The sequence below is a fragment of the Camelus dromedarius genome, chromosome 9 (assembly GCF_036321535.1).
Source record: "Camelus dromedarius isolate mCamDro1 chromosome 9, mCamDro1.pat, whole genome shotgun sequence".
In the NCBI taxonomy this organism is placed as follows: domain Eukaryota; kingdom Metazoa; phylum Chordata; class Mammalia; order Artiodactyla; family Camelidae; genus Camelus; species Camelus dromedarius.
The window spans coordinates 33,008,995-33,034,018 of NC_087444.1; the positions used below are offsets into that span (position 1 = coordinate 33,008,995).

The 25,024-nt window shown below is 40.5% G+C and overlaps 1 protein-coding gene across 1 annotated transcript in view; it reads right to left on the reverse strand.

The window, feature by feature from the left end:
* Positions 1-2,106: 2,106 nt before the first annotated feature.
* PHLPP2 (PH domain and leucine rich repeat protein phosphatase 2) overlaps positions 2,107-25,024 on the reverse strand; it is a 63,166-nt gene continuing 40,248 nt past the window's right edge. The window contains exons 10-19 of the mRNA XM_031458147.2: positions 23,212-23,272; positions 19,944-20,039; positions 18,524-18,679; positions 16,381-16,581; positions 13,577-13,739; positions 13,231-13,361; positions 11,767-11,877; positions 10,746-10,940; positions 9,074-9,305; positions 2,107-6,879 (exon numbers count right to left, since the gene is read on the reverse strand). Of these exons, the coding sequence (XP_031314007.2) occupies positions 5,725-6,879; positions 9,074-9,305; positions 10,746-10,940; positions 11,767-11,877; positions 13,231-13,361; positions 13,577-13,739; positions 16,381-16,581; positions 18,524-18,679; positions 19,944-20,039; positions 23,212-23,272 (2,501 nt within the window). The 3' untranslated portion in view covers positions 2,107-5,724. The remainder of the gene's footprint in view (positions 6,880-9,073; positions 9,306-10,745; positions 10,941-11,766; positions 11,878-13,230; positions 13,362-13,576; positions 13,740-16,380; positions 16,582-18,523; positions 18,680-19,943; positions 20,040-23,211; positions 23,273-25,024) is intronic.

The following is a 25,024-nucleotide window of genomic DNA, read 5'->3' on the forward strand; positions in this document are numbered from 1 at the left end:
TACTGTATAGCATAGGGAACTACATTCAATAGCTTGTAGTAAACCTATAATGAAGAATAATATGCAAAAGAATATATATGTATAACTGAATCACTATGCTGTACACCAGAAACTAACACAACATTGTAAATCAACTATACTTCAATTAAAAAAAAAAGAAGAAATCAGCAAACACAGGTCTGTTTCAATGTATACCAAAATGACTGTTAAGAAAAATTAAGTCAATATCATTTTCCTTTGATGTGTGTTGGCCATTTTTACTCCTGCATGTTTGCTGACTCTTCTCCTTGGAATGTATTACCTTTCCTCTCTCCTCTGAAATCCTTCCAAGAGCTAATTCTTATAGAACCTAGTCATGGCGAAGGATCAAAACTAAACCTCATACAGAAATAGGAAAATATCTAGATTATACTTTTACAAAAAGTAAAGCCTGGAGGAAAATAATCAACTAGAAATCTTCATTGCTAGGTTCCTGGAATACCTGCCTCTTCCAGGGCTGCAGAAGTGAATTCTCTGAGTGTGTTCTCTGCTTTGTTTGATACTATTTCCCAAACACTGGTGCCACAGAAAGGTCCTTTTGCTCCACCGCCTTAGCCCTGGGGCTGTGGCCAGAGGCCCGCAGTTTTCACTGAGTTTGGTAAGACAAGACGTTTAACAGCAACAGAAATCAAACAACTCACCTACTTTCCCACTCTAGTCCCCCCCAAAACTTCCCCAAACACTATTGTCACCTAGGATTTATCACCTGAACATGGCTGAGTAGATCTTTGCCCATACCTGGGCCCTGGGCTTGAGAAAATGAGGACTTTGGCCTCTCTGACCCCAGGGCTGTGCCCAGGCCCAGCTGCGATACTGCTCCTTAGATTGAGCTCCTCTCAATCACTCCACCATTGTAGGTTCAAAACATTGAAAACGCCTTTAGCAAAACTTGTCTTATTTACCACCACCTGTCAGGTTCTTACTTACATTTTACAGATGAGGAGACAAAGGACCAAGAAGGCGAAGTGACTCACCCAATTCTTGACGTTCCATTGACTGCTCACTGTGCCAGGTCCAGTACTGAGCTAAGGAAGCATTTGTTGGCATCATCTCATTTTAGCTCACAACTGACGAGAGAGATACTATTTCCATTTAGCAATTGAGAGAAAAAACAACTGAGCCTTGGAGAGGTGAACGTGCCTAAAGTCAAATCCCTTGAAGTAGCAGAGGCAAAACTCAGACTCTGAATCACACAGGAGAATGTGTCCTGAGGGACGAGTATGCCCTCTGGGTGTGTGATGCACCAGGGAAATAGTATCAAACAAAGCAGAGAACACACTCAGAGAATTCACTTCTGCAGCCCTGGAAGAGGCAGGTATTCCAGGAACCGAGTTATTAAAGAAGTAGATGGGGGCCTTGAGCCTAGCACATTGGAGGTGCTCAATGAATAGTTCGTGAGTTTTCATTCCGCAAAATGAGGAGGAAACCTGCAAAATGATTTCACCTAGGCCTTTATTTGGAGTGAGGTAGCTAATCTTGCTTGGAAGCCCTGAGATCATGAGAGACAACCAACGGAGGTGGACAGTTTAGAGGCTTACCTGGATTAGAACTGTTTTGTGAGCCTCAACCCACCACTGTCTTAAGTTCTACCACCAAAGCCATTAGGACAGGCATGATGGCTGGATTACCCACTTAGTTCCTGTGTCACTGTTAGCTCTACAGTTTAAGAGGAGCTGTAGATTATTTACAGGTTGAGTTCCCTCTAGTCAGCTAATAACCTGCATGTAAATAAGGACCATGTTTCCTGTCTTGGGGATGTCTTTAAACATACAAACCAAGTCAGAATATAATATTTCTTAACGTAAAAAATCTTCATTGCTATTTAAGCTTCAAAGGTGGTCAAAAATATTTATTCTTTCCTTAACTTAGAGCTTCATAGTGTCATGGAATGTGGTTTCATTTGTTGTCTTCCCCTAAAGCAAGAAAACACAGAAAAATCCTAAAGGTGCTTTTGGTTAGGAAACTAATTCTATATACAAGTTGGAGAAAATTACAGTTTCATGCTAAAATAAAGTACTTATAAAGTAACAGGTATTCCATTTGAAAACAAAGCCATGAAAAAGATACTCCATTTTATTTTATTTATTATCATTATTGTTATTTTTTACAAACAATAGATTTGCTGCAACATGCTCTGGCTCATATTATTGAATTAAAAAATTTAACACATTTCAAAAATATCAAAAATACACTATAATGAGTCTTAGGACTACAATACGACAATGATTGCACAAAACCAATAGATATGAACTCACTGTCTGGATGGCATCCACTGGCAACAGTGAGAGAAAACCCTACAGCGTCTGGGAGAAGTGCATGGAAATTTAGAATACAAAGAGCTTATGTGTGACTGAATGATCACCAAATGAGGGAAACAGAGCAGGATTTACTGTAGCTGCTTTTCTCAATCTAGTAAGTGCTTACCCAACTATGGAGCAAAAGTCACTAACTGGAGAGAAAGATTAACTTGCCTCCATGACTGGGGAGTCTGAAAGGCCCCACCCAGGGGGAAGTAAAAAGTGACACAAGACAGTTCTACAGTGATGCTGCAGACATCACCGAATGGCTTGGAGACTAATTATTTAATAATTGGTACATTTATCAATAACAGCCAAGTGCTCCCTTATGGAGGTCTCTTCATTAGTAATTATTGAGTAGATAGAGAAGGTGAGCCTGTGGCTTCCAAGTACCTGCTTTTGCTGAAAGTCTACATGAAAAGAAGGGCATCCTTTGATATTCAGTAGATCAGCCAAACCTAACTGGCTCCATCTTCTAGAAAACAGTACTCGCTACAAACAATTAAAATAGCACCCAATGATTACCAAGCTGCTCGTGCTGGCTCTTCTATACACCAGGAAAATGAATTCATCAACTTATTGCACACACACACTCTACAGTAGTATAATAAAGCCCTCACTCACATGTTTGAGGAGTGATAATTCAGTGACCCTTATGGTAGCATGGTAGCTTTATGACATACTAGCATTCAAACTTTCAAATATATTTCCAATCTACTTGGATAAAAATCAAAATACCATGGTGGCCAAGACTTGTGTATTTTTCTTTCTTCCATGGGACTTCTAGACTGCTCCCCTAAGAAGAAGTGATGTCCTTTCAGAAATTTTTTGTTTTTTGGTTTTTTTCCTTTCAGAAATTCTCTTAAGCATCTCTATTAAATGGGAGATACACACAGGGACCTGAGAATCATGCAGAGGCCGGAATCTCTGGGCTAGAGATCAATGGGCCTCTGCCCACCTGGGGAACACATCCTCTGGGTAAAGTCCTGGGAAGGAGATTACATTCACCTGGAGACAGATTACTGGCTTTCACCATCTGAGAATCTAATCAGATCAGAAGTAAATGACTTCATAGGTCAAGAGTTCTGTGTATTTTTGGTGATGGGCTATGGCCTTTTATCCTCTGTCTAAACACAGAGCAATTATAGAGGGAAATGAATTAAAGGAAGTTATAAAAAAGAATAGTCAGTTTTGGTATGGCCTATATTAAAGGGTTTCGATACAACCTAATGTTTCCTGAACATAAATCTACCATACAAAAGAACATTTGGAATTTTAGAGTTCTTCTGACTAAAAAGTAAATAAATACATTTACTTTTAGTAAAGTCATTCTGTAACTGGGTTTTGTGCTGGTTCCAATTAGTAGGGTGGGAAACAAAGAGAAGACAAGAAAAGGGTTCACAGATAAAGGACAATTTTTAAGACAATTTTAACTATGCTATTAAAGTGGTATATTCCCAAAATAATTTCCATCACTATCATCTTGAGTTTTTCCTTCATTTTCATTTTTCCTTCATCCCCCCCCATTTTTCCATATAAAAATAAGGCGGCAACACGCTATTGTTCCCATCTTTCTAACAGCACCTGAACTTTGCATAAACCACTATGTTCTCCATTTCAAATCAAGACCTGAGTTCTAAAATTTTTCAGTAGCTAACCAGTAGTTTGACACAGAAGTTCCTGACAATCTGGGGACTCAAATTCCGATTCTTGAGGGGTTGAAAATTAGACAGCCATTGGTATGGAATCCCCTAAGAGTGTACCCCACTGATACACACACGCGGGCATGGGGCCTCTGAGAAGATGAAGATACATAATCATTTGTGGACAGGTCATCTGGTTTGCTACTACTGCTTTAACAAAAACATAAAAACAAAAACAAAAAAACCCTACATGTATATGTATAGATCAACCCTATCTTTAATATTGTTTCTCGTGAAACAAAAGTGGTTCCATTCTATTTTCTTTTTAATTGTGAAAGTATTCTAAAAATTCAAAGCACATTCCCCATTGGGTAAAATCAAGCAATGTCAAAACTTCGTAGGAATAAAAAGGAATTAATTTTCCTAAGTAAATCTCCTAATGGAAAAGGCATAGAACAGAAATATAAAAGGAACTGCATTTTGCTAGGGTTACATGGAATGTGCAAAAAATACAGTAAACCAGGTCTTCTGTAAGCTTAGGATTTTCTCAATTAAGTCCTTCAGTAATTGAGCCCAGTACTCTGAAACCATGTGAGGTGGATAAGCAGTTTTTGGAAGAGGACTCTGGAGGAGGTGAACCCTCTACTCACTTTTTAGAAAACCATCCCTCTGCTTGAGAGTGAGAGAAGGAACGTGTCTAACCTGCAGGCTCCATCCATCTGCTATCGTTCAGCCTCAGTCTGTTCAGAGTCGTCTGCTATAACTCGAGGTTTCTTGGATGTGAGCAGCATCAGCCTCGGCCCTACATCCTGCGAGGCCGACTGCCAACTCCACCGCGTGTTATGGAAAGAGGCCAACCCCCAAGTGCCCCTCCTGTGATCTGCTGGGAGATTCCTAGCAGGTGTCACATATGGCAAGGAATTATTCTCTTTTGTGATCTGGAGGGAAGTAGTCCTCACTCCTTCCCATCTTCATCCCCCAAAAAGATCCTACTCCCCCAAGTTTCTCAGGAACTTTCACAGTCTGACAGCCAACAGTTGAGTCCATCTCCCAGGGCCTGTCCTAGTACCCTCAGAGCCGGTTCCAACCCCCGATGGTCATCCTGCCTGTGGACAAACATGCCGGGCTGCCTCTAAGAAGATTGGCTCGAGTGCAGATTCAAAAATAAAAAGTTCACAGTCAATGAAAAGTGCTCTCATTACATTACATACATAAATTATCTGTTTGATTGGTTCTATATTTCCAATAAACGTCGTTTCAATAGGCTGTATTCTCGTAGAGAAGAAGGAAAAGCCATGTGACTAGTCACATCACATCCCATCAGTTAGGTTGAGATAGAAGGTGATTTCTCTGTCACAGAGATCCGTCAGCAGCAATCAGTAAAGGGAATCGATCTTCAGTTATTTCCTCCACAGAAATGGTCCCTTTCCTGCCCAGGCAGGCAAATTCTCAAAATTATCCTAGGAGAGAAAGGATTAATGGCAGGTGGTAGGACTGACACAGAGCAACGTCTGCTTGCTTCCCAGCAACTCTGGGAATTCCAACACGGGTCAGATGTGAAACTTAACACTGATGGTGTTTACTAGCTTTTCCAGAGCAAGACCCTGACAGCTTTCACCATTTTTGGCTCTGAGTTCTACCCCCCTCCCCCATTTATGGTTTAGAAATGCAGAGGCAAGATGCCCCTGACAGGGTCCCCTCACCAACACCACCGCCTCCCCGGTGCCGCAGCTCCCAGGGGAGGGCTACAGCGCTGTGTCAAACTCCTCCAGGAGCTCGGTCCGATCCTCTTCACTGGGCTCAGGCTCAGGCCTGCATTCCTGGTGGTGTTTCATCTGTTCTTTTACTTCTTCTTCTAGGTCACGAGGTACAACAAACTGGTCCTCTGGCTCCAGCTGAGTTGGGGCAGCAAAATAGCCAGTTTTTTTCTTGGGTGCCTCTGTGGCCACTTCAATGAGGTTCAGGCTGTCTTCCAGGGGCACGATGGAGCCATTGGAGAGTTTCTTTCCATAGAGACAGGAGGTGGAAGGAGACTTCTGTAACTCTGTCTTGTCCTTGCTCACTGGTAGAAGTATGCCACTATTCACACTGTTCTGTCTTCGGATCCCAAAAAATAATCCTCTAGCACGCTCCTCGGGACACGGGGCAGGAGGGTTCTCCATAAGAGTGGGAGAGTTATCAAGATCCCTTCCCCTACAGCAGTGGATATCCACTTCTACTTCCACCTTGCTGCCATTTGTTATGACCCCTTCAACAGGCTGGTCATCGTCACTGTCCAGGCCGTTGTCAGACTGGTTACTCGAGAAAGTTGCACACGAAGGTTGACGCTGAAAAACCCCCGAGGTGGACATTGGGTGGAGGCTGCAGCGCCTCTCTGGCCTTGGAAGCAAGCCAGCATCCAGGCCAACTGTGTTGTGTTCATCAGAAGCAGTGGATCCCACCTCACTGCTCACCTCTGAGGTGGACATCTCGCTGCTGAACTCGGAGGCAATGCCGCTACTAGAGGAAGGAGTGGTTGGCTTGGGCGGGTCCTTGATGATGGTGGTTGGAGCAAATCCCACAGGTCCTGGGAGGGAGAGCCCATTCATTTCGCACGTGCAGCCTTCCTCACCAATGTTCAAATAAACCACCATCGCCCCCACATTGTCCTGACAACCATAGCTCTGGGCTAATGTGCATAGCTTCTTGGAAGCTGCTAATGGGTCTTGCACACGGCGTACTGCATTGACAGCTTCTGTGTACGACAAGTGTTCCCACAATGCTTTGTTTCCCAGAATCAGCAGCTCATCTTGAATGGTAAGTGGAGTGGAAGATATGTGGGGTTTGGGGAGGATCCAGGGGTAGAGGTACGTACAGCCCAGCATCCGGGTACAGCAGGTCACCCCATTCACTTTGTTGTCCTAGAGACAAGTAGAATGCCAACTCTGAGAAATGCAACAGTGACATAGTTTTATATCTTTCTAGATCACAATGTGTAGGGCTCTACAATAAAACAGAACTGACATATTAGGTAGTTTTTCCTAGGATCTGTGTAATTTTAGGTGGACTTACGCAAAATAAACGTATAGAATTCTAAAAGGACAAAATATGCAATGTTTATTATACCACAAATAGTTCTGAGGACCAAGTTAAAACCAATTAAAATTAAGTGGCTAAAAGGCACCTCTATCTCAAAAGATACCTGCTCTAACGTGAAGTACAGGCCTCCGCATGTTCTTAAGTAGAGAAACATCTGTTAGGAAAACAGTAAGGAGAACTAGCATTAATTCCCCATCACTAGTATTCTTTGAGAGGCCAAAGCTCAGATGGCTCACTAACAATGACTTCTCATTTAAAGGCACAGTTGGGACTGAAAAGATTCAGGAAGATATTAAATGGCTAAGAGAATCTTTATAGCTAAAGCACTGAATCATCTCTGAAGTTGTTTAGCCTAGAAGAGGAAAGTCTGAAATCTGTGGCATAATTCATCTACTGTTAGGGCTGTACCAAGAATGATGCAATTCTAAACTCAAAGGAAAAGGAATAACCCTGGTTGCAGGTTGGGAATGTTCATCTGACAGATGCTTTATACTGATTTCTTCTCAAGATAAAAACAAACAAAACCTCTAAAGCCCTCAATGTATTAATTTCATAGCTGCAGTCATCTTCTGGCGGAAAATCCTGGCTCTCTCATTTATCAGAATTTGTCACAAACTCTAAATTTTATTTTCCTCATCTATAAAATGAAAATAAAGGCACTTATTTCATGGGGGTTACTGTGACAATTAAACAAAATAATTAGAATATAATGCTTAGCAAATAATAAATGTCTATAGTTAAAATACATTTATAAAAATATTTCCTACTTGTCTAGGACCCCCTAAGAAAAATCTAAATATTATTTAAATTTTATAATAGACTAATCAAATAAAAATTATCTTTTATCATTTGTTTGAGAGACCTTTCTAAGACCATAGTTCTAGAACCTCCATAGTATCAACCACAATATAATGTTATTTTTTTGGTTTTGTGCTTCCTTGGATTGAATCTAGTCCTTACTTCAGAATTCTGAGAGAACAGACAGCCCAGAAGTGAACCCACACAAAGAGACTCCATGATCTTTGACAAAGGAGCCAAGGCAGTTCAGTGGAGAAAGGATACTCTATTCAACACATGTGGCTGGGAAAACTGGGACATTCACAAAAAAAGAAAAAGAATTTACACATGAACAGCTTACACCTTCACAAAAATTAATTCAAAATAAATCACAGACCTAAACACAAAATATGAAACTTCCAGAAGATAACACAAAAGAAAACCTACGTGACCTTGGGTTTGGCAGTGAGTGTTTAGTTACAATACCAAAAGCATGATTGATGAACGAAGAAAATTGGTAAGTGGGGCTTCATTAAACTAAAAACTTCTGCTCAGCAAAAGACACTGTTAAAAGAATGAAAGACAAGCCACAGACTGGAAGAAAAATTTGCAAAACATTATCTGATGAGGACTTGTATCCAAAATACACAAAGAACTCAATAATAAACAAACAATCCAATAATAATGGGCAAAAGATCTGAACAGAGTTCTGCTTTGCAGTAAACAATGTTCACATGTAATTGTTAAAGTCTCCTTGAAAGCAAAAATGATATGCTAACTTCTGAAAAAGGAGAAAAGTTACAAAATAGCAAATACTGATGCCTCCTTAGTAAAGAAAAGCAAAACAAAACACCAGAGTATACTAAGCCATATATAATATAAACAGGAAAAATACTGTGAAGTTTCGCATTTCAGAACAGGATGTCAAACTACAGAACTTTTTCTTCTGTTCGGAGTAACAAACCAGATGGAAATTACCCAAGGGGAACACTTACATTCATTTCATATGCTAGCTATACATCTAACGGATCACAAATCAGAATACTTCATTTCTAATTAATTTGCTTTTTCTTTCTGCTAGTCACTAACTCATTAGATTTTCTTCTAGTACTACTATCTGGACTGGATACAATTTACAAGTCTTGATAGGAAGAACAAACAGCCCTTCTACTGCCTCTATGCAGAACAGCATTCATTAGATTCAGGGGGTAGAAGTGACTGGTGGAGAGCAAGATTCACCTCTGTTATGATGGCTTTTTGGTCCTTCACCCTTTGAGCCTCCTGCGGGTCCTGTTCCAGGCTAAAGACTTTAGAGAGAGGCACCGGTTTCCCACTTCGGCACAGGACTGCTTGGCATGTGCCAACATTGGCCACAGTCAAGCTAAAACTACTCGTTGGATCGGCAGTGTCAGGGCGAATGTAACAAAGGAGGGCAGAGGAGCCCAGCTTCTGGCCAGCCATTCCTAATTTCCTGTTTAGAAAGAAAAGAAAATGAAAACATGGTAGCTAATTTTACAAAAAAGCAGTGGTCCTTCGTGTCTGTGGTTTTCTTGTTTTTCTGCAACATGACCGTGAACCTGCCTCACTGTCAGCCATCTGAAGGTATCTCTTGCTGTGCATGATGATGGTGAAGAGAGCCTCGCCTTCTACTCTTAGCTAAGAAATTTTACAGAAAGGGTGAGGGGAAAGGAGACAATGGAGGTGCAGCTTTCTCTGCTGCTTCTGCTCATGTCTGATCATAGCTACAATGACCTAATTCAGTGGCTTCCAACTTTTATCACCTGAATAGCTCATTAAAAACAACTCTGGGCCCATCCCCAGAGTTTCTGATTCAGGTGGTAAGGGGCTGGCCCAAAAATCTACACTTCCAACAAGTTTCCAGTAATGCTGAGGCTGCAAGTCCTAGAACCACACTCTGTGAACCACCTGCTTAGGTTATCAGTTCCCTGAAGGAAGGACCACTGTTTTCCTTGTGTTTCTCCCACACACGTGGCATCTATCCCCTAAGCACTTGGTATACAATGCTAAGCACAGAGCAGATGCTGTCGGAAAGATTGGGTTTCAGATTCCAGCTCTGCCACTCATGGAATCCTCAGCATGCTAATGCTCTGAGAAATTTTTCTGCTTAAAATACTCACCTCTTTGGCTTGCTTTGAAAAATTAAAGATATAGAATGAAAAATGCTTGGTACAGTGTCCAGCTCTTGATAGGTGCTTCATAAACTAAGTTTCCTTTCTCAAACCATTTATTTTGCCAAGGCCCTAGGCTCAGTTTTATTACTGAAAAATAGTCATTTAACTACCATGTTTGCTTTGTGTTATAATGATGGATAAAACCAGCTCGGGTTCCATGCTGTTCCGTTTCAACCCTAGTTATACAAGGTATGACCTCACAGCTGTACATCTCCTTTAAGCAGCCCACCTGTTGTGAAGATGCTCCATTAGCTGCTAAGAGATTTTTTCAGAAGTTTGGTTTATAGGGTTTTTGCTCTTAAGTGGCTTAGACTTCAGTGAGAGGATTAGTTGGTCAATCCTCAATAATAAGTATTCTAAACACAAGAACGTGATGAGAGGTTAACCTTTTGTAGGTCACTGACTCTGGAGAATCTCATAAAAGCTTATCTCTTCCTTCCCAAAGGCGCGCGCGTGCACACACACAATGTTTTGCGCATGATTTCTGGGCTTTCCAGATTCTCAGCAGTCTTTGGTTCCAGCAGAGAAAACAGATGGCTCCACAGGCTCTTTAAAGAGCCGAAGTCCCCAAATTCCATGCTGATGCAAAGAATGGTCACGCAACACGGAGCACAATCTCACCTTGCTCCGGTACCTATAATTGAGACCTTGACCTTCTGGCTTAGTGAGATTTTCTAAACGTAGAACTGAGTTAGGAATTATTCAACCCATCTGCTTACCTGTGAGATACCAAGAAGGTGTTAGCCATGAAAACTGTGTCATTGGTTGACTGCTGTACCTCTTCCAAGAGCACATCCGCCATGGTACACTGGAGTAGGCGAGGGAGTTCCTCATTTCGGTCCCCATCAAACATGCCATATACAGCTCCCACCCCCTCTGCAAAGTTATCCACAGCTAGAGCAGATACACATAGCCTATCACAGAAACAGGAGAAAGACAAACACCAAAAAGAGTTAGTGGTAAAGCGCTCTCCAGGGAGCCTTCTTTAGAAAAGTACGTATTAATTGAGGGTGGAGAAGAATAGGAGTAAATCTTAATCTACACATGAAAAAGTGTTACATAAGATAATTAAGCAGCATCTTAAAGAGTTGATGTCATAAGAGAAGGGGAAATGCAGCCACATTCAGGGGCAGTACACATTAGCTTTGCACTGTTGCAGAAGGCTAAAAAGATTACGTGTTTTTGATTAAGGACTAGTGTCATCAACACCTTTCAGCCAAAGACCCCTAGGTGCACAACACACCTATGGCTAAATAAGTTGGGTTTATTATACCTCTCAACAAGAGAAAGCACACCATGGGACTCTGGGGTATGTCAGAGGATATTGGGAAAATAACCTAGTACAGGATCTGGGCTTTGATTGTGTCATTTTGGGGAGAGTCTAACAAAGTGTGGGATCATAATAGATTGGTGCTGTAAGAAGGCAGGAATATTCTACAGTTAGGGATCTCAATAAATCTTATCTATGGGAAAGAACATTAGTGAGGGGACAATGTTATGATTGGTAAAGAAAGTAGCAGTCACTCGTCTTAGTCATGAGAGGGGGTGCTGGGTATTTTGTGGAACGTACATTCATCTTGTTTTGCCTTACTGGCTCATGGTCTCAGAGGGAGCTTATCTGATGTTGGAATCTTGTGATTTGTTTACATCCAACAGGAGAACAGCAGCTAGTTTTCAGTATTAGATCAGTTCCCAGATGTCGGGGGGAACTTTCTCAGTTTCCATGGCCACGATACTCACTTGTTTCTCTGCCCAGCCATCTCAGCCAGTCCATGGCTCCAGAAGGTTGATGTAACTGTAGAATCAGTGGTTGGCAAAGGTTTCTGATCAATTTTCAGGGTAGTGATATGGCTGTGAGAAGTGGAAGAAGGGAAGATTAAACCGTATACGCTTCTGTATTTTACAAAAACTATCCCAGCATATGTTTTTATAAGATTATCAGTTGACAGACCCAGATTCATTTCCAGAAAGACTAAATAAAGGAGTGTGCTGACCACTGGCCAAGAAAGAGGAAGGACAGAAGCAGCAGAAAAAAATAGGGGCCAATTTTATCATAATTGATTCTGTTCATTTCCATGAAAAACTAAGCACAACAAAGATTTCTAAGTTTCAACCAATTGTCTACTTATTTTAAGTATTTTGATACAGTGAAATCTTGGCATTGTCTCTTAGATGTTGTAATATAATGTGATCTGTGCCACCTAAACCACCTAGCCTGCATCAGGCCACACAAGATGGCTGTTCTCTGGCTCTCTGTACATCCCCTGCTCGACCACTGCCTGCCTCACCCACACCTGACCCACCTGACTGACCTTCCTTCTTAATCATAGAACCTAATCAGTAAATGCCTACATACTTGCTGGCCCCATCCCCACCTCACTCCCACCCCAGCTAGTGATAGTTCTAATCTTTAGATCAGAACTATTTCTACCATGAAAGTTTATCAAAGGAGCAGTGAGGCACATGCTCCTCAGCTGGTTTTCCAAGTAACTGATAAGCCAACCTGACATCAATTTCCTCTGTAACTGGCAACAGCCCCACAACTCAACCCACCACCCCTATAGCCAAGATGACTGTCATGTCCTGCCAGCTGTCTGCTGCACATGGTCGGGTCTCACTCTAGGACCTTGCTTCAGACATGTAAGATCCCCCTGTCCATTAAACCACTGATGTCTCTGTTGCTGATTCTGGGCTCTTTCTCTGGTCTTAAGTTTGGGCAAATGCAGGGCCTGCAGGCCTGTGGGGTACAGCCCAACACCTGCCCTGTAAAAGTACTGGGTGCATGGCGCCTCTCACTCTCTTGTCTTCAGAAATGGCCCGTACTCTGTCTACGGACAGTGTATCTACTTTTACCTTAACCTAAGCACCCAAACCCCACACCTCATGGCCTTTCTCTCGCCTTCTGAAACAGCCTACACTCTATGTAGTATGTGTCTCTCTAAATAAATCTACCTTTACTTAAAAAAAAAAAATACTGGGGGGATGGCTGAGCAGTAGTCATGATGCTGAGCTCTACTACACATGGGCTGACTACTAGATAGAACATCCATCAAAAACTGAATCAAAGAAGAGATCTGAGGAGCTTTATGAACAAATTCATTCTATGCCTTTAATGAACCAAGGTCTCCACAATCCTTAAGAAGAACCACACAAGGCTGGCATGACTAGGAGCACACATGGTTTCAACTTCAAAACACATCCTACCTAAATGTGTCCAGCGTCTTGTGTTCCAGAACCAGATTTGTATTTCCAGTCAGGTCCAGGTCTTGTAAAGTAGCAGGCAGAGTCTCTGGAATCAGGATTTCTGTCAAGTCATTGCAACTTAGGTCTACAAACTGAGAGGAAAATGAAGAGATTAGGTTAATTCTTAACTCTGTCTAACCCTCAGTCTCCTACTATATCCTGAAAGGAAACTTAATTTCTTCCCAGGAATCAATTAAATACACTGTGATCACAGACTGCCGCTTTCCTCTTCCTTATGAGACAAGAACCACCCCAGTCACCCTCCTGCCACTTCCCTGGGAGGACATCACTGCAGCACACGAAGTACCTGGATCTGAGGCAACTGCAGTATCTCGGGAAAGATGCTGATGTTGTTGGAGTGCGCCACCAGTGTGTGCAGCCTTCTGCAGTTTGCGATGGTCGTGGGAATGGTTTTAAGCTTGTTGCCACTTAGGTTCAGTTCCTCCAACTGCTCCAATTTATTTAGTTTGCTGAAAAAGAAACACCAAAATACCCACACTGCATCCAAACGAGCAGCTGCCAAGCAAGTTCCACAGTGGCTAGAGCAGAGGTGAACGGTCCACTGCCAGACACCTGCCCAGAAGGAAACAGTCACCAGAGCGGGTGAATGAGGCTCCTACTGAGCCTCGGCCTCATCCCCTCTAGGTGCACTTCAAGGGCTGTGGCTTCACCTGCTTCCCTTACAGATGCTGGGTCTCAGGGCGTGAACACCTTCCTGTACCTGACTTACAGGAAGTGCCTAAATCAGCCTTAGCCTAGGGTTGGTCAACTAGTTATGGCATTTGCTTTCAAAAAATTAGCTGCAAAATACTGGGTAAGCTGAAGTCAGTGGACATCAATATCCTCAGCTGTAAAATAAAGAAGTGGTACTAAATCATAACTAAGATTCCTTTTGGTTTTAATTTTCTACAGTCATGTATTCCTAACATAACCCCTCTTCATGAACAGTTGTCGAGTGCCTCCTGTACACCCAGCATGGTGCTGGGGACTGTGAGGTAGGGGATTCACACTGTCCCAAAAAGGTAACCAAAGCTTTCTGCACAGTAAGATGGCTAACACCTTTATCTAGATTATTGCAAACTGCTCTGATTTCTCTTAATCTGTTGATTTTAAAAATTATAAAAGTAATAAACTGCAGTAACATAGAAAGTTTGGAAAATAAAGAAAATCAATCAACAGTAATACCACCAATCTGAAAAAAGTTACTATTTTCATTTTGCCGAATTTCTTGCCAAATTTTTCATATGCAGATCTAGTTTACATGAAATTTATATCCTGTCCCTTTCATATAACTTCTATTGCTAGAAAATCAATAGTTTATAAAAATTAAGCTAAGTAAAATCGTTTCTTTCTTATTTCAACAGTAACACTGAAAAAAAATTGAAAAATAGAGATGAACATAAAAAAAATCTTTTAATCCTTGATAATCTCTGATGACATTTTGGTGGACATTATTCCTGTCCTTTTTAATGCATAAAACTCTATCTTTCAAATTAAAACATAATGCTTATTATACATACTGTTCTATAACTTGCTCTTTTTTTGGTTACTTAATAATATATTTTAAAAGTGGTCCCATGTCCAATCTCACACTTTTCTCAAACACTATTCCCAACTTGGACTTTTGACTTTCCAACTTGCAGACAGAAACGAAGTGTCCGTATCGCAATCAGTCTCTTACTGAGCACCCAGAACTGTGTTAGATTCTGAAAATAGTCCAAAAGAAACAGAAGACTTGGATTGTGCCTGTGCAATTATAACACTGTTCAGGAGATGACTTGACAGTAGATTTATTATTCAGTATACAATATACATTTTCTTTAATATACTGCTCCTAAATTCCATTTATTTTTATTATCTGTATTCAGATTACTCTAATGTTGTGTAATCTCCTGTTAATTCTTGTCTTTACCTCTAACTACTTAGTTTCACATTTTCTGATGTATTTTAAGTTTTACATTAGCCTGCTTTTGACCCCTCCAACAATAAGAGTGCCATCAGATTAGGCAGAATTCATTAGTTTCAGAGTATTACATCTGATATCTCCCAACAGCTTCCTAGGCTAACATAACTTGTCAGTGGTGTGTCATTTTCACTTTACATGAACGTATTTGAGGCCAAATGAATTAATCTGATAGGATTTCAAGAGATCTATCACATCCTGATATTAAGATTCCACATTCACTTTAAAAGCCACTGTTCAGATTCTTTCAAGGACAAGCTTATCCCACCTGTCTTCTATAAGCTCCAAATATTTCAATCTCTGTTTTCTGAGTTTAATACATTTATAAGAAAATTTGTAAATCAAAATTAGAATAAAATATATAAAATTAGAATAAAATATAGTTTTGTTTTCATCCAAACATATATGAAATACATACATTAATTTCATTCCAATTATATCAAATGTCATTTCCCTATCTTCTTAGTTTTTGAAAACATGATTTTTAATGACTACCTTCACAGATTTTTCTGGTGTTAAATTTTCTAAAAAAAAAAATTCTTTTAATCAAATGTATTTTGGAAGATATTTATTTTTCCACTAATACTGTTTAAAACTTGGACAACATTAAACGTCTCTCTTAAGTCTTATGAACATAGCCTGGCTAAATACTATTCATCTCTTCCCCCAGGAAGGCCAACTCTTGCAGTGCAGTTACCCTTATGTGTCTTTGACATCCTGCATTTCCTCTACTGCACTGTAACTGCTTATATACTTGTCTATTTTCCTAATTGGACGGGAAGTTCCTTGAGGACAGAGACTAACTTAATCACCACTGTTTCCCCAGAACTTACATAGTACCTCATATACAGTAGGCATTCAACATATGTAAGTTATTTCATAGGCCTGTACCTTTCTACGTTGAAAATCCTCAGACTAATATTTAGTAAATAGAACTAAGAATTAAACACATTTTAACCACAACTTCTGTGGTTACTGATACTTAACAACCGGTACAAACAGATTTTCCCATTCAATTAGTGGAATCACAGCATCAGTAAGTCAGTCAACGTAAAGTAGGAGCACCTAGTCGGATGGCTGTGACGCTGTCTGACAAAAGCAGAATTCATGTCACATGTCTGAAATAATCAAAGTTTGTGTTTGTTTACCTTGCGGGAAAAGTCTGTAGTTGGTTGTTTGCAAGATGCAAGATTCGCAGGTGCGGGTGCCCTACCAGGACCGGCACACACTGATCCGTCAGGAGGTTGTTGGTCAGGTAGAGCAGCTGCAGCGCACTAAGACTCTCCTCCCCAGCGCAAGCAGATGGCAGAGACTCCAGACTATTTGCAGATGCATTCAAGTATCTGAGACTGCCGGAACACATGCAAACCATCATTCCCTTTATGGCTATTTGTTGCCTTCTTTCATGCAGACCACATGCCATCTCAGTACGTTAACAGTGACTTTCCACGCTCCCAAACTCATGACAAAAGTAATTTCCACCAGGTAGTTTTCTCTGATTGATTCTACCAAAGTTCCTGTTACTCAACTCACGCAGGCCAAGTAGGGAGGAAAGAACATGGGCTTAGTTGTGTTTCCAGGATTCTGTAAGGGCCCAATTCTAACCCAGCTTCATGCTTTACTGGTTGTTTGTCCCCCGAAAGGAAAGGGTGTTGAGTATCATGTTCACCAATATCTGAACTCTGAAGACACCTTTTAGAAAGATTTTTGTCTGACTTTAACAGGATCATATTTATTTAGCCAACCCCTCTATAATCCCCTAATAATGGGTTTACAGGCTGTTTCCAGTGTTTGTTACTATAGACATTTTAATGAGCACCTTCGAGTCCCTACCCAATTATTTCTTTAGGCTACATTCCTAGAAGCAGAATCTGTGGGGTCAAAGGCTACACATGTCTTTACAATTTTTATATATATATATATCTCCAAACTGAGCTCCAGTAAGGCTATACCAAACTATACTTCCACAAGAAGGATATAAGAATGCATTTGTTCACACCTTTGTCAACAATGAGTATCATAAGTCATTTTAACCATCACCAGTCTCCTAGGTAAAACATGGCATGATTTTAAAAATTTGCCCAGCACGGTGTTTGGTACACGTAGGAAATATTCAATAAAAGGCAGCTAATATTATTAAATTTGTGTGTTCTTAAGTCTTTTTCAAACTGTGTGATCCACATCACTGTTTAGCTTTTAAGCTGTTGAGGATTCAGTGTGTCTGTTTGTATCTTTGTATGGCCCAAAAGTGTTCTGTGCAGGGTTAGTGTTAAATATCACTGACAATTTGCTACAACTGCTAGGTAACTTCCTTACTATAGGACTTTACAGTTGTAAACTAATTTTATTCAGACTGTCATCAGAATGAAATGGACTGTATTGTTAATTAACAATTAAGACTCTACATAAACTTTCCAAACAGAAAATTTCCCTCAAACGTTTTTTAGAATTTCCAAAGATTTTATTTTTAGGAAAATCCAACCAAGTGTATTATACATGAAGAAATGTATAAGCTGCCAAACAAAGAACAAGATAGACACTTGTGGGCGAAATGCTTTTGGTATGTCTCCTGCAGCCTTACGTTAAATTACTACTGCTTACCTCTGCTTATCTCTGCTTTCTCCATGTCTAAACTGAAGACAATACTGCCTTCTCCACACTGCCAGAGAAACTAGTTTTCATTTAATGGTGACATATATGTTAAATAAACCTGATTATGGGTATTAAAACAGGAAGACACACTATCTATTTGTTAACTTACAACTGAGAAAGCAAATACTTTTGGAACAATGTTACATTTAAATGCACAGTTTTCAAAGCAGGGAGTAAAAAAAAACCCTTCAAAAAATAATGTAACTGTGTGATAGCTTGGTAGAGCTGGAAGCAAAAACTAGATTATCTTCAGTGGTATGTCCCTTTCTCCCTAATGCAAAAGCTGAAAACCGCCCCCGGCAAAAAGCTGTATCAGAATGCTGCAATCTCTCTTTGAAGATCGTAACTGTACTCCTTTCCTGAGATGAAAGCCTGAACCTTCCCAACCTGGTAACACCTGTTTAAAACACCATAACTTCCTAAGTATTTGATGGTTATTTCAACTTTTGAGTTGAGGATTTCTGCCTCATAAGACAGTGTCATATTTTATTCCACACAAATTGCAAATAAGTCTCCATCCAAAGCTAGACTAGGAGGACACTCTGTAAAGATAGTTCCAAAGGTCACTCTAATGACAAGTCCAGGCAGTTTGCTTAGCCAAATGATTCTGTTCTCCCAACTAAAATCTATGGCACTTACTTTAAGGCCTTGGAGAAGAGGGTATCTGGCAGCCTGGTGAGCAAGTTATGCTGAATATCCAACACCTCGAGAGGGATGTGTTCCACCAGCGCTGGAAGGTTCTGCACGTGATTGTGTCCCACCATCAGCTTTCTGAGACTCAAGCTACTAAGGATTCTAACGAGGAAGAGCACACAGAAGAAACAACAACAGGATAACGGACTTAAATCTTTCCTCCTGAGACTCTCCTTGGCTATTTAGCTGAAATCAGTAAACTAATAGAAATATGTTCTCCTAGACAGTATCATCACCAACAGGTGCCTAAGCCAAGAAAGCAGCCTCGACCATCTGTTTACCCACCGCCCACCAGGAAGTTACTCAAAGCCTTCTGGGGAAAGGTGATTAATGAAAAAACACAGCTCAGAACACGTCTAAACAAAAAATGCAATTTCTGGAATAAATCAACTGAGACTTTAGGTCTAGGCAGACAGTACCCTAAATTCAGTGAATTTATTAACATCAATACAACTGAGTATAAGTTAATAACAAAAACTACTATCTATTTGGTGCTTAAAATGTGGCCAGGTCATTTAACTAAGAAGTTCAGAAGGGTTAAGTGACCTTGATTTGCCAAAGATCTCACATTGAATGTAGTAAATGGTGTAGTCGAGATTTGAATGAAGGTCTGACTGCAAGGCTGTGTTCATACCTACTAATACTACACTGCATGTGTTTACTTTTAAAGACTCCACTAAGTAATAACCTCACATTTTACATCTTTTTAATATACCAACCCCCACCCCTCAACACCTCTATCTTTCCCTCCACATACGAAATCCCACCATCTTATAAAGATCAATTCGAATATGCATTCTCCAGAAAGAATTCTCTATTCAAAGTTCTGAATTTCTAAAACATTTTATTTATATATCTTAGTGACCAAGAGTGAGCCTTTGGAGTGAGAATGACTACGCTCAGATGCCAGCTCCTATCACTTCCTAGTTAAGTGACCCTGGGCAAGTCACCTAACCACTCTAAGCTTTAGTTTCCTTACTTGTAAGATGAGGATAACAGCATCTATAAAATAAAGTTGATATGGGATTAAATAAGGTAATAAAAGTAAAGCTGTTGGAACACTGCCCAGCTCAAAATAAATCATCCAGTACAAATGAACTATTATCACTATCATGTCACCAACCTATGTCACAACTCTCTCCATGTTTTATCACAGTCATCTCTGCACAAGTCATCTCAACCATCTGCTTATAGGCCAAGACTATGCCTTGGGCGATAGTGGATTCCTTACAGCACTTGCGCTGCCCTCCACTCAGCAGGTACTCAATATTTATTGAGCAAATGAATCAAAGTGCCTTTGAAAGGCAACCCAAATCTAGGAAAATAATTAAATACACACAAAATATATATATTAACACAAGCATACCTCATTGGAACCTCTGTCAGAAGATTATAGCTCACATCTAGTATTTCTATCTTCTTTGTTTCACAGGCCCAGTCAGGGACACACTCCAGCAGGTTTCTGCAGAAAATAAATAATTAAAAGGCATCATTTAGGATGATGAGTAGAACTTATTCCATTTCCCTAGTAGGTTCTTTATCTGTCAGCTGGGCCCTGAGCTCCTGGAAGGCAGAAGCACCCCCCCACAAGGCATCCTGGTACACTACCAGGAACACAGTAGGTGCTCAATGAATGCTGCAATAGAAGGGTGGAGAGAGACAAGCACACAAACACGTCTGAGACTAGATGGACTGTGCTGCGTGCTCAGCAGTAGAAAAGCACACAAGTCGGGGGATGGGACGAGGGAGAGGGGAGGAAAAACTGAATGGAAGAAGCGGCATTTTAAACAAATCTTCAAAGATGAGTAGGATTTCCCCAAGTAATGACTGGGGGAGAATAGAAGCAAATTCTGGGGGAAATGAACCAAATGAATAAAAGTGAGGAGGTGGAGACAAAAGATAACCAGTGAGGGGAAAAGTTCCAGGTCATTTAGAATGTGAACGCAAAAATTTAGTAGAGCACTGGGCAGATACTCAGTAAAAGGACTTTTATTTCCAGATGTTACTCAGCTTCTCTAAGCCTTAAAGCAGCTATTGATCGATGAATCGATAAGATGAGGCAGAAGAAGTGCTGTAAGAGAAACGCAGATACCGCTCTGACTGCTTCATGAAGGAAGCACTCTGCCTGACATGGATGGAGGCAAGCTCCTGAAGAGATACAGCCTCTGGGGCAGAGCGTGGAGAAAGCTATAAAATGACCTGAGTGAGGAGGACGTTCCAAGGCAAGAGGTGGTGACGTGAGCTAGGGTACAGAGGCAAGAAAAGAATAATAAGCTGTTTGGTGATGCCAGAGCAGCAAATGAGGAGCGGAGAGTGGGAAGAAACAAGGCTAGAAAGACTGAACCATGTCTAGAACCATGACTTTATCCTGCAAGTGCAGGGAGATCCCTGAAGGGGCTGTGAGCAGTGAGGAGACAATGTCCGTTTTGCACTTTAAACAGCTCACGCTATGGTTACACAGAGGTCTGGTTGAGGTGGTTAATACTAGTAAACAGAAGAATAATCAGGAAGCTGTTACAGAATTCCAGACAAGAAATGATAAGGACCTCAGTGAGTGGTAATACACCTGGAAGGGAAGGCAGGCGGGCTAGAAATATTTAGGAGGCAAAAATCAAAATGACTTGGAGGTGGATTAGACATGGGAGTAGAGCATAGGGTAGATCCAAAGGAGAAATTTAGGCTTTAGCCTAGAAGACCAAGGATAAAATCAGAAAATTCTATCCAGAGAAAGGACTGCTAAGCTCCAAATGAGGCTGAGAGTCATGAATTTCAATAGTGTCCAGCTAGCTATGACTGTCTTATGATAATGCCCAAAGCTGAAGCAGAGATAAGACAAACGGGTTTAAGTGGGGTTGGAAGGGTAGATAATAAATTTAATGTTGCGTATATTTGAGGTAATTGAAAATGTGCAGGTCGAAACATCTATTATGAAATTGGACACATAGGTCTGAGGCTGCGAGAAGAGGGGCTGGACTGGTGAAATGGGTGATGGTGACACTGAAGTGTAGCTGAAATCACGGGAGTAAATGAGGTTGTGTCCAATGAGAAGTACAGGGGGCCAAGGACAGACCCTGGAGTAACTGACCTTTAAAGGGCTAAGGAAGAGGAGTGCCTACGAGAGATGGAAAGAATGGTCAAAGTGGCATGAAAAAAATCAAGACTGTATCAGCCAGCCAAGGAAACAGCATGTCTGAAGAAAAGAGAGCAAGATTAACAGTGTCAATACAGAAAAGTTCCACAAGAGAAGGTCTGAAGCCAGCTGCAGTGGGATGAACAAATGGGAACAGAAATGGAGCCAACAAATGCAAGTAACTCTTGAGAAATTGGGACAAAAGGGGGATGAGAGGGATGAGGGAACAGGCAGTAGCTAGAGGGGCTGCAAGATAAAGGGCATGTTTTTTCATCTAAGACAGAAGAGGTATGAGTGTGTGTACAGATCGAGAAAAAGAAAACCCCTGAACAGGCATGAGAGGAGAGGAGGAAGACAAACAGAGCAAGGTCCAGGGCAGCAGGAGTGGATGGGAGCAAGGCAGCCTGGAACGGAGGAAGAAGCTGAGGTTGGATGTGACTCTACATAAATGTCAGCAAGGGGGCAGGAGTGGAGGGAGACCAACTCAGATGTCCTCCACTCTCTCAGTCATGTCTAGAGCGGAAGGGATGAGGCGCGTTGTGGCTGAGAGAAGCCAAGCGATTTGGAACAGATGCCCAGAGTCCTGGGAGGAGCTGACAAGAGAAAGACTCCAGATGAGGCTGGAAACTGCAAATTTACAGTGGTGTCCACTCATGATTTTCTTCAGTAATGATCAAGCTCAGTGGAGAGGGTAAATCTTATTCTTGATTTGTGCTGGGGTTTTGCCGGGAAGACATGACAGAAAGAAATGGATAGAAGGGAATCTAGAACAAAAGCTTAATAATAATGACAACAAAGTAACAAATATCTAAAGGAACCTACCTATCACTCTTGAGAGACTATTTTATGTCAGGCATATGACACGTACTTTGCATTTATTGTCTCACTTCTGTCCACTGCCCCTGCTATTTGCTTCTAGCACTCTACACTCACAGCACTTAAGACACTACTCTGTTACTCCTTGTGTGATTGCAAACTCTCCACTAGACTGTAAAACACAGTCACTGAATAGTAATGCCTAATATAGTGTTAAAAATGAATGAAGAGAAAAAAGCAAATCTCATTTATGTTTATTCTTGACCAGCAAGAGAAGTAATAAAATCTTGAATGTAAGTAATATCTCTCTGAAAATCAGATCAGCATGGGTCACAAGAGTATCAAAAAAGTAAGATAATAAGTTTAAGTCACTAAAATCCAATAATTATCTGGAAAAAGGCAATCACTGCCAAGGAGGAGTAATAGGTCTTTGTTAGTATCTCATCCTAAATCCACAGACTTTAACAATGAGTAACTGAGAGGCACCCTTCTGTTTCCAGAGGGCCTTTCCTTTAATAGATAGCATGGATACTAAACTTACTCCTCCACTCATCCTACACCCTTCTCCAGGTTATCCAAACATTTCAATATATTTAGATTTCTTGTACCTCAAAACTGCCTGACTGCCCACATACATCTCTTAAATGTTAGGAATCAAACAAGCACCACCCTCATGAGGCACACTCACCGGGAGAGTTCTAGAGAAGTGAGTAGACTGGGTACTGGATAGACATTCACTGCTGTCAGCCCTAATCGGAAAACAAATAGGTGTTAGTGACATTCTCCAAAGAAGAATGCAACTGAGAGGACACAAGGGGGAAAAACTGATGAAAACTGATGTCATCTACTGAGATGAACTGAAGATAAAACCAGTGGGGAACTCACAATGACTTTTACTGATCAATTCCAATTTGAAAACCAAATACAACTAATTGAAGGATTTTATGTACTGCCCCGGATTTACATTCAATCAGGCACTTGTTAAATGTTAACAATAATTACTTAGCTTTTGACCTTAAAAAATTAGTAAATGGATTTTTACTAGTGACATTTTAATTTTTAATTAAAGTAAAACATAAACACAAAAAAGAACTACAATCTTAAATGTATAGATCAATGAATTTTTACAAAGAGAACATACTGGTATAACCAGTACCCAGATCAAGACACAGAACCATACTAGCTGCCCAGATACTGCTCCTCATCCTCACTCCCCCTATTCACCACCCCACATACAGATTACTTTTGCCTATTTATATAAATAAACATATTTGGCATATACAACTTTTTGTCTGGTTTCATTCACTAAACATTGTGCTTGTGAGATATTTGTCCATATTATTAAATATAGTTGTAGTTGATTCATTCTCATGGCTGCATAAAATTTTTTTCTCTAAATATACTACCATTTATTTACCCATTGTAGAGTTGATGGGCATTTAAGCCTTGTCCAGTTTGGGGATACTATGAATAGTGCCTCTGTGAACATTTAATCCATGTCTTTTGTGCATTTATGTTAAATACACGCTTAGGAGAGGAACTGCTGAGTGCAGAGGGTGCATATGTTTGATTTCAGTAGATACTACCATGTGGTTTTTCAAAGTGGTTGCATCAATTTACACACCCAACAGGTGCCACTGGTATTTTCAGTCCTTCTCATTCTAGTCATTCTGGTAGGTGTGCAGTGGTGTCACACTGGAGTTTCACTCTGCATATCACTGATGACCAGTGACTGCATTTCCCTATGTTAACTGGCTATTTGGATAACTTCTTTTGCAAAGCTGAAGGCTGAATTTTTTACTTTTGAGGCATCAAAACTTCAAGTGTTGGTGTGAATTCTTCCAGGTTGTAAATTTAAGGATTCTGAATAGAGTAGCTAACTTTAAACAAGCCCCATTTACAGATTCTGTGACAGAATCTACTAAGGACTGCAGTGCACATCAAGGGGCCCTTTTCCAAGAGGGCTAGTTATTCAGATTCTTTAGATACATTAAGAATAGAGACTAGGCCCAATATTAAGTATTTCTATGACAAAAGACCCACTGTCACCTCACAATATCTACAAACAGCACAAGTCAACAAACAGCTTTGGAAAAAAACAAACAAACAAACAAACAAACAGCTTCGACACTTTTCTGATCGAAGCAATTAATCTAAGCTGCAAATTGAAGTTTCTATGACAATATAAAAGGCAACGAAAAGGGAAATCCTTACATATCTTTTATCCTAATAATATATTTTAGAGATATAGAAAAGTACAGGGAGTAAATAATGAACATTTTTCACCCATCATCTAGCTTTTAACAAATCACATTCTGCCTTATATGCTTCAGACTCCTTTTTCTTAAGACTTAAAACACTACACATACCAAGAGACAAACATCATCTAGAATATGATTTTTATCATTCCCATGGATTCTTTCATACTGTTATGGCATACTTACAGCTAAGAAAACAACCTTTTTGTGTGTTTTAAAATCTGATGTAACTACCACAGTGTA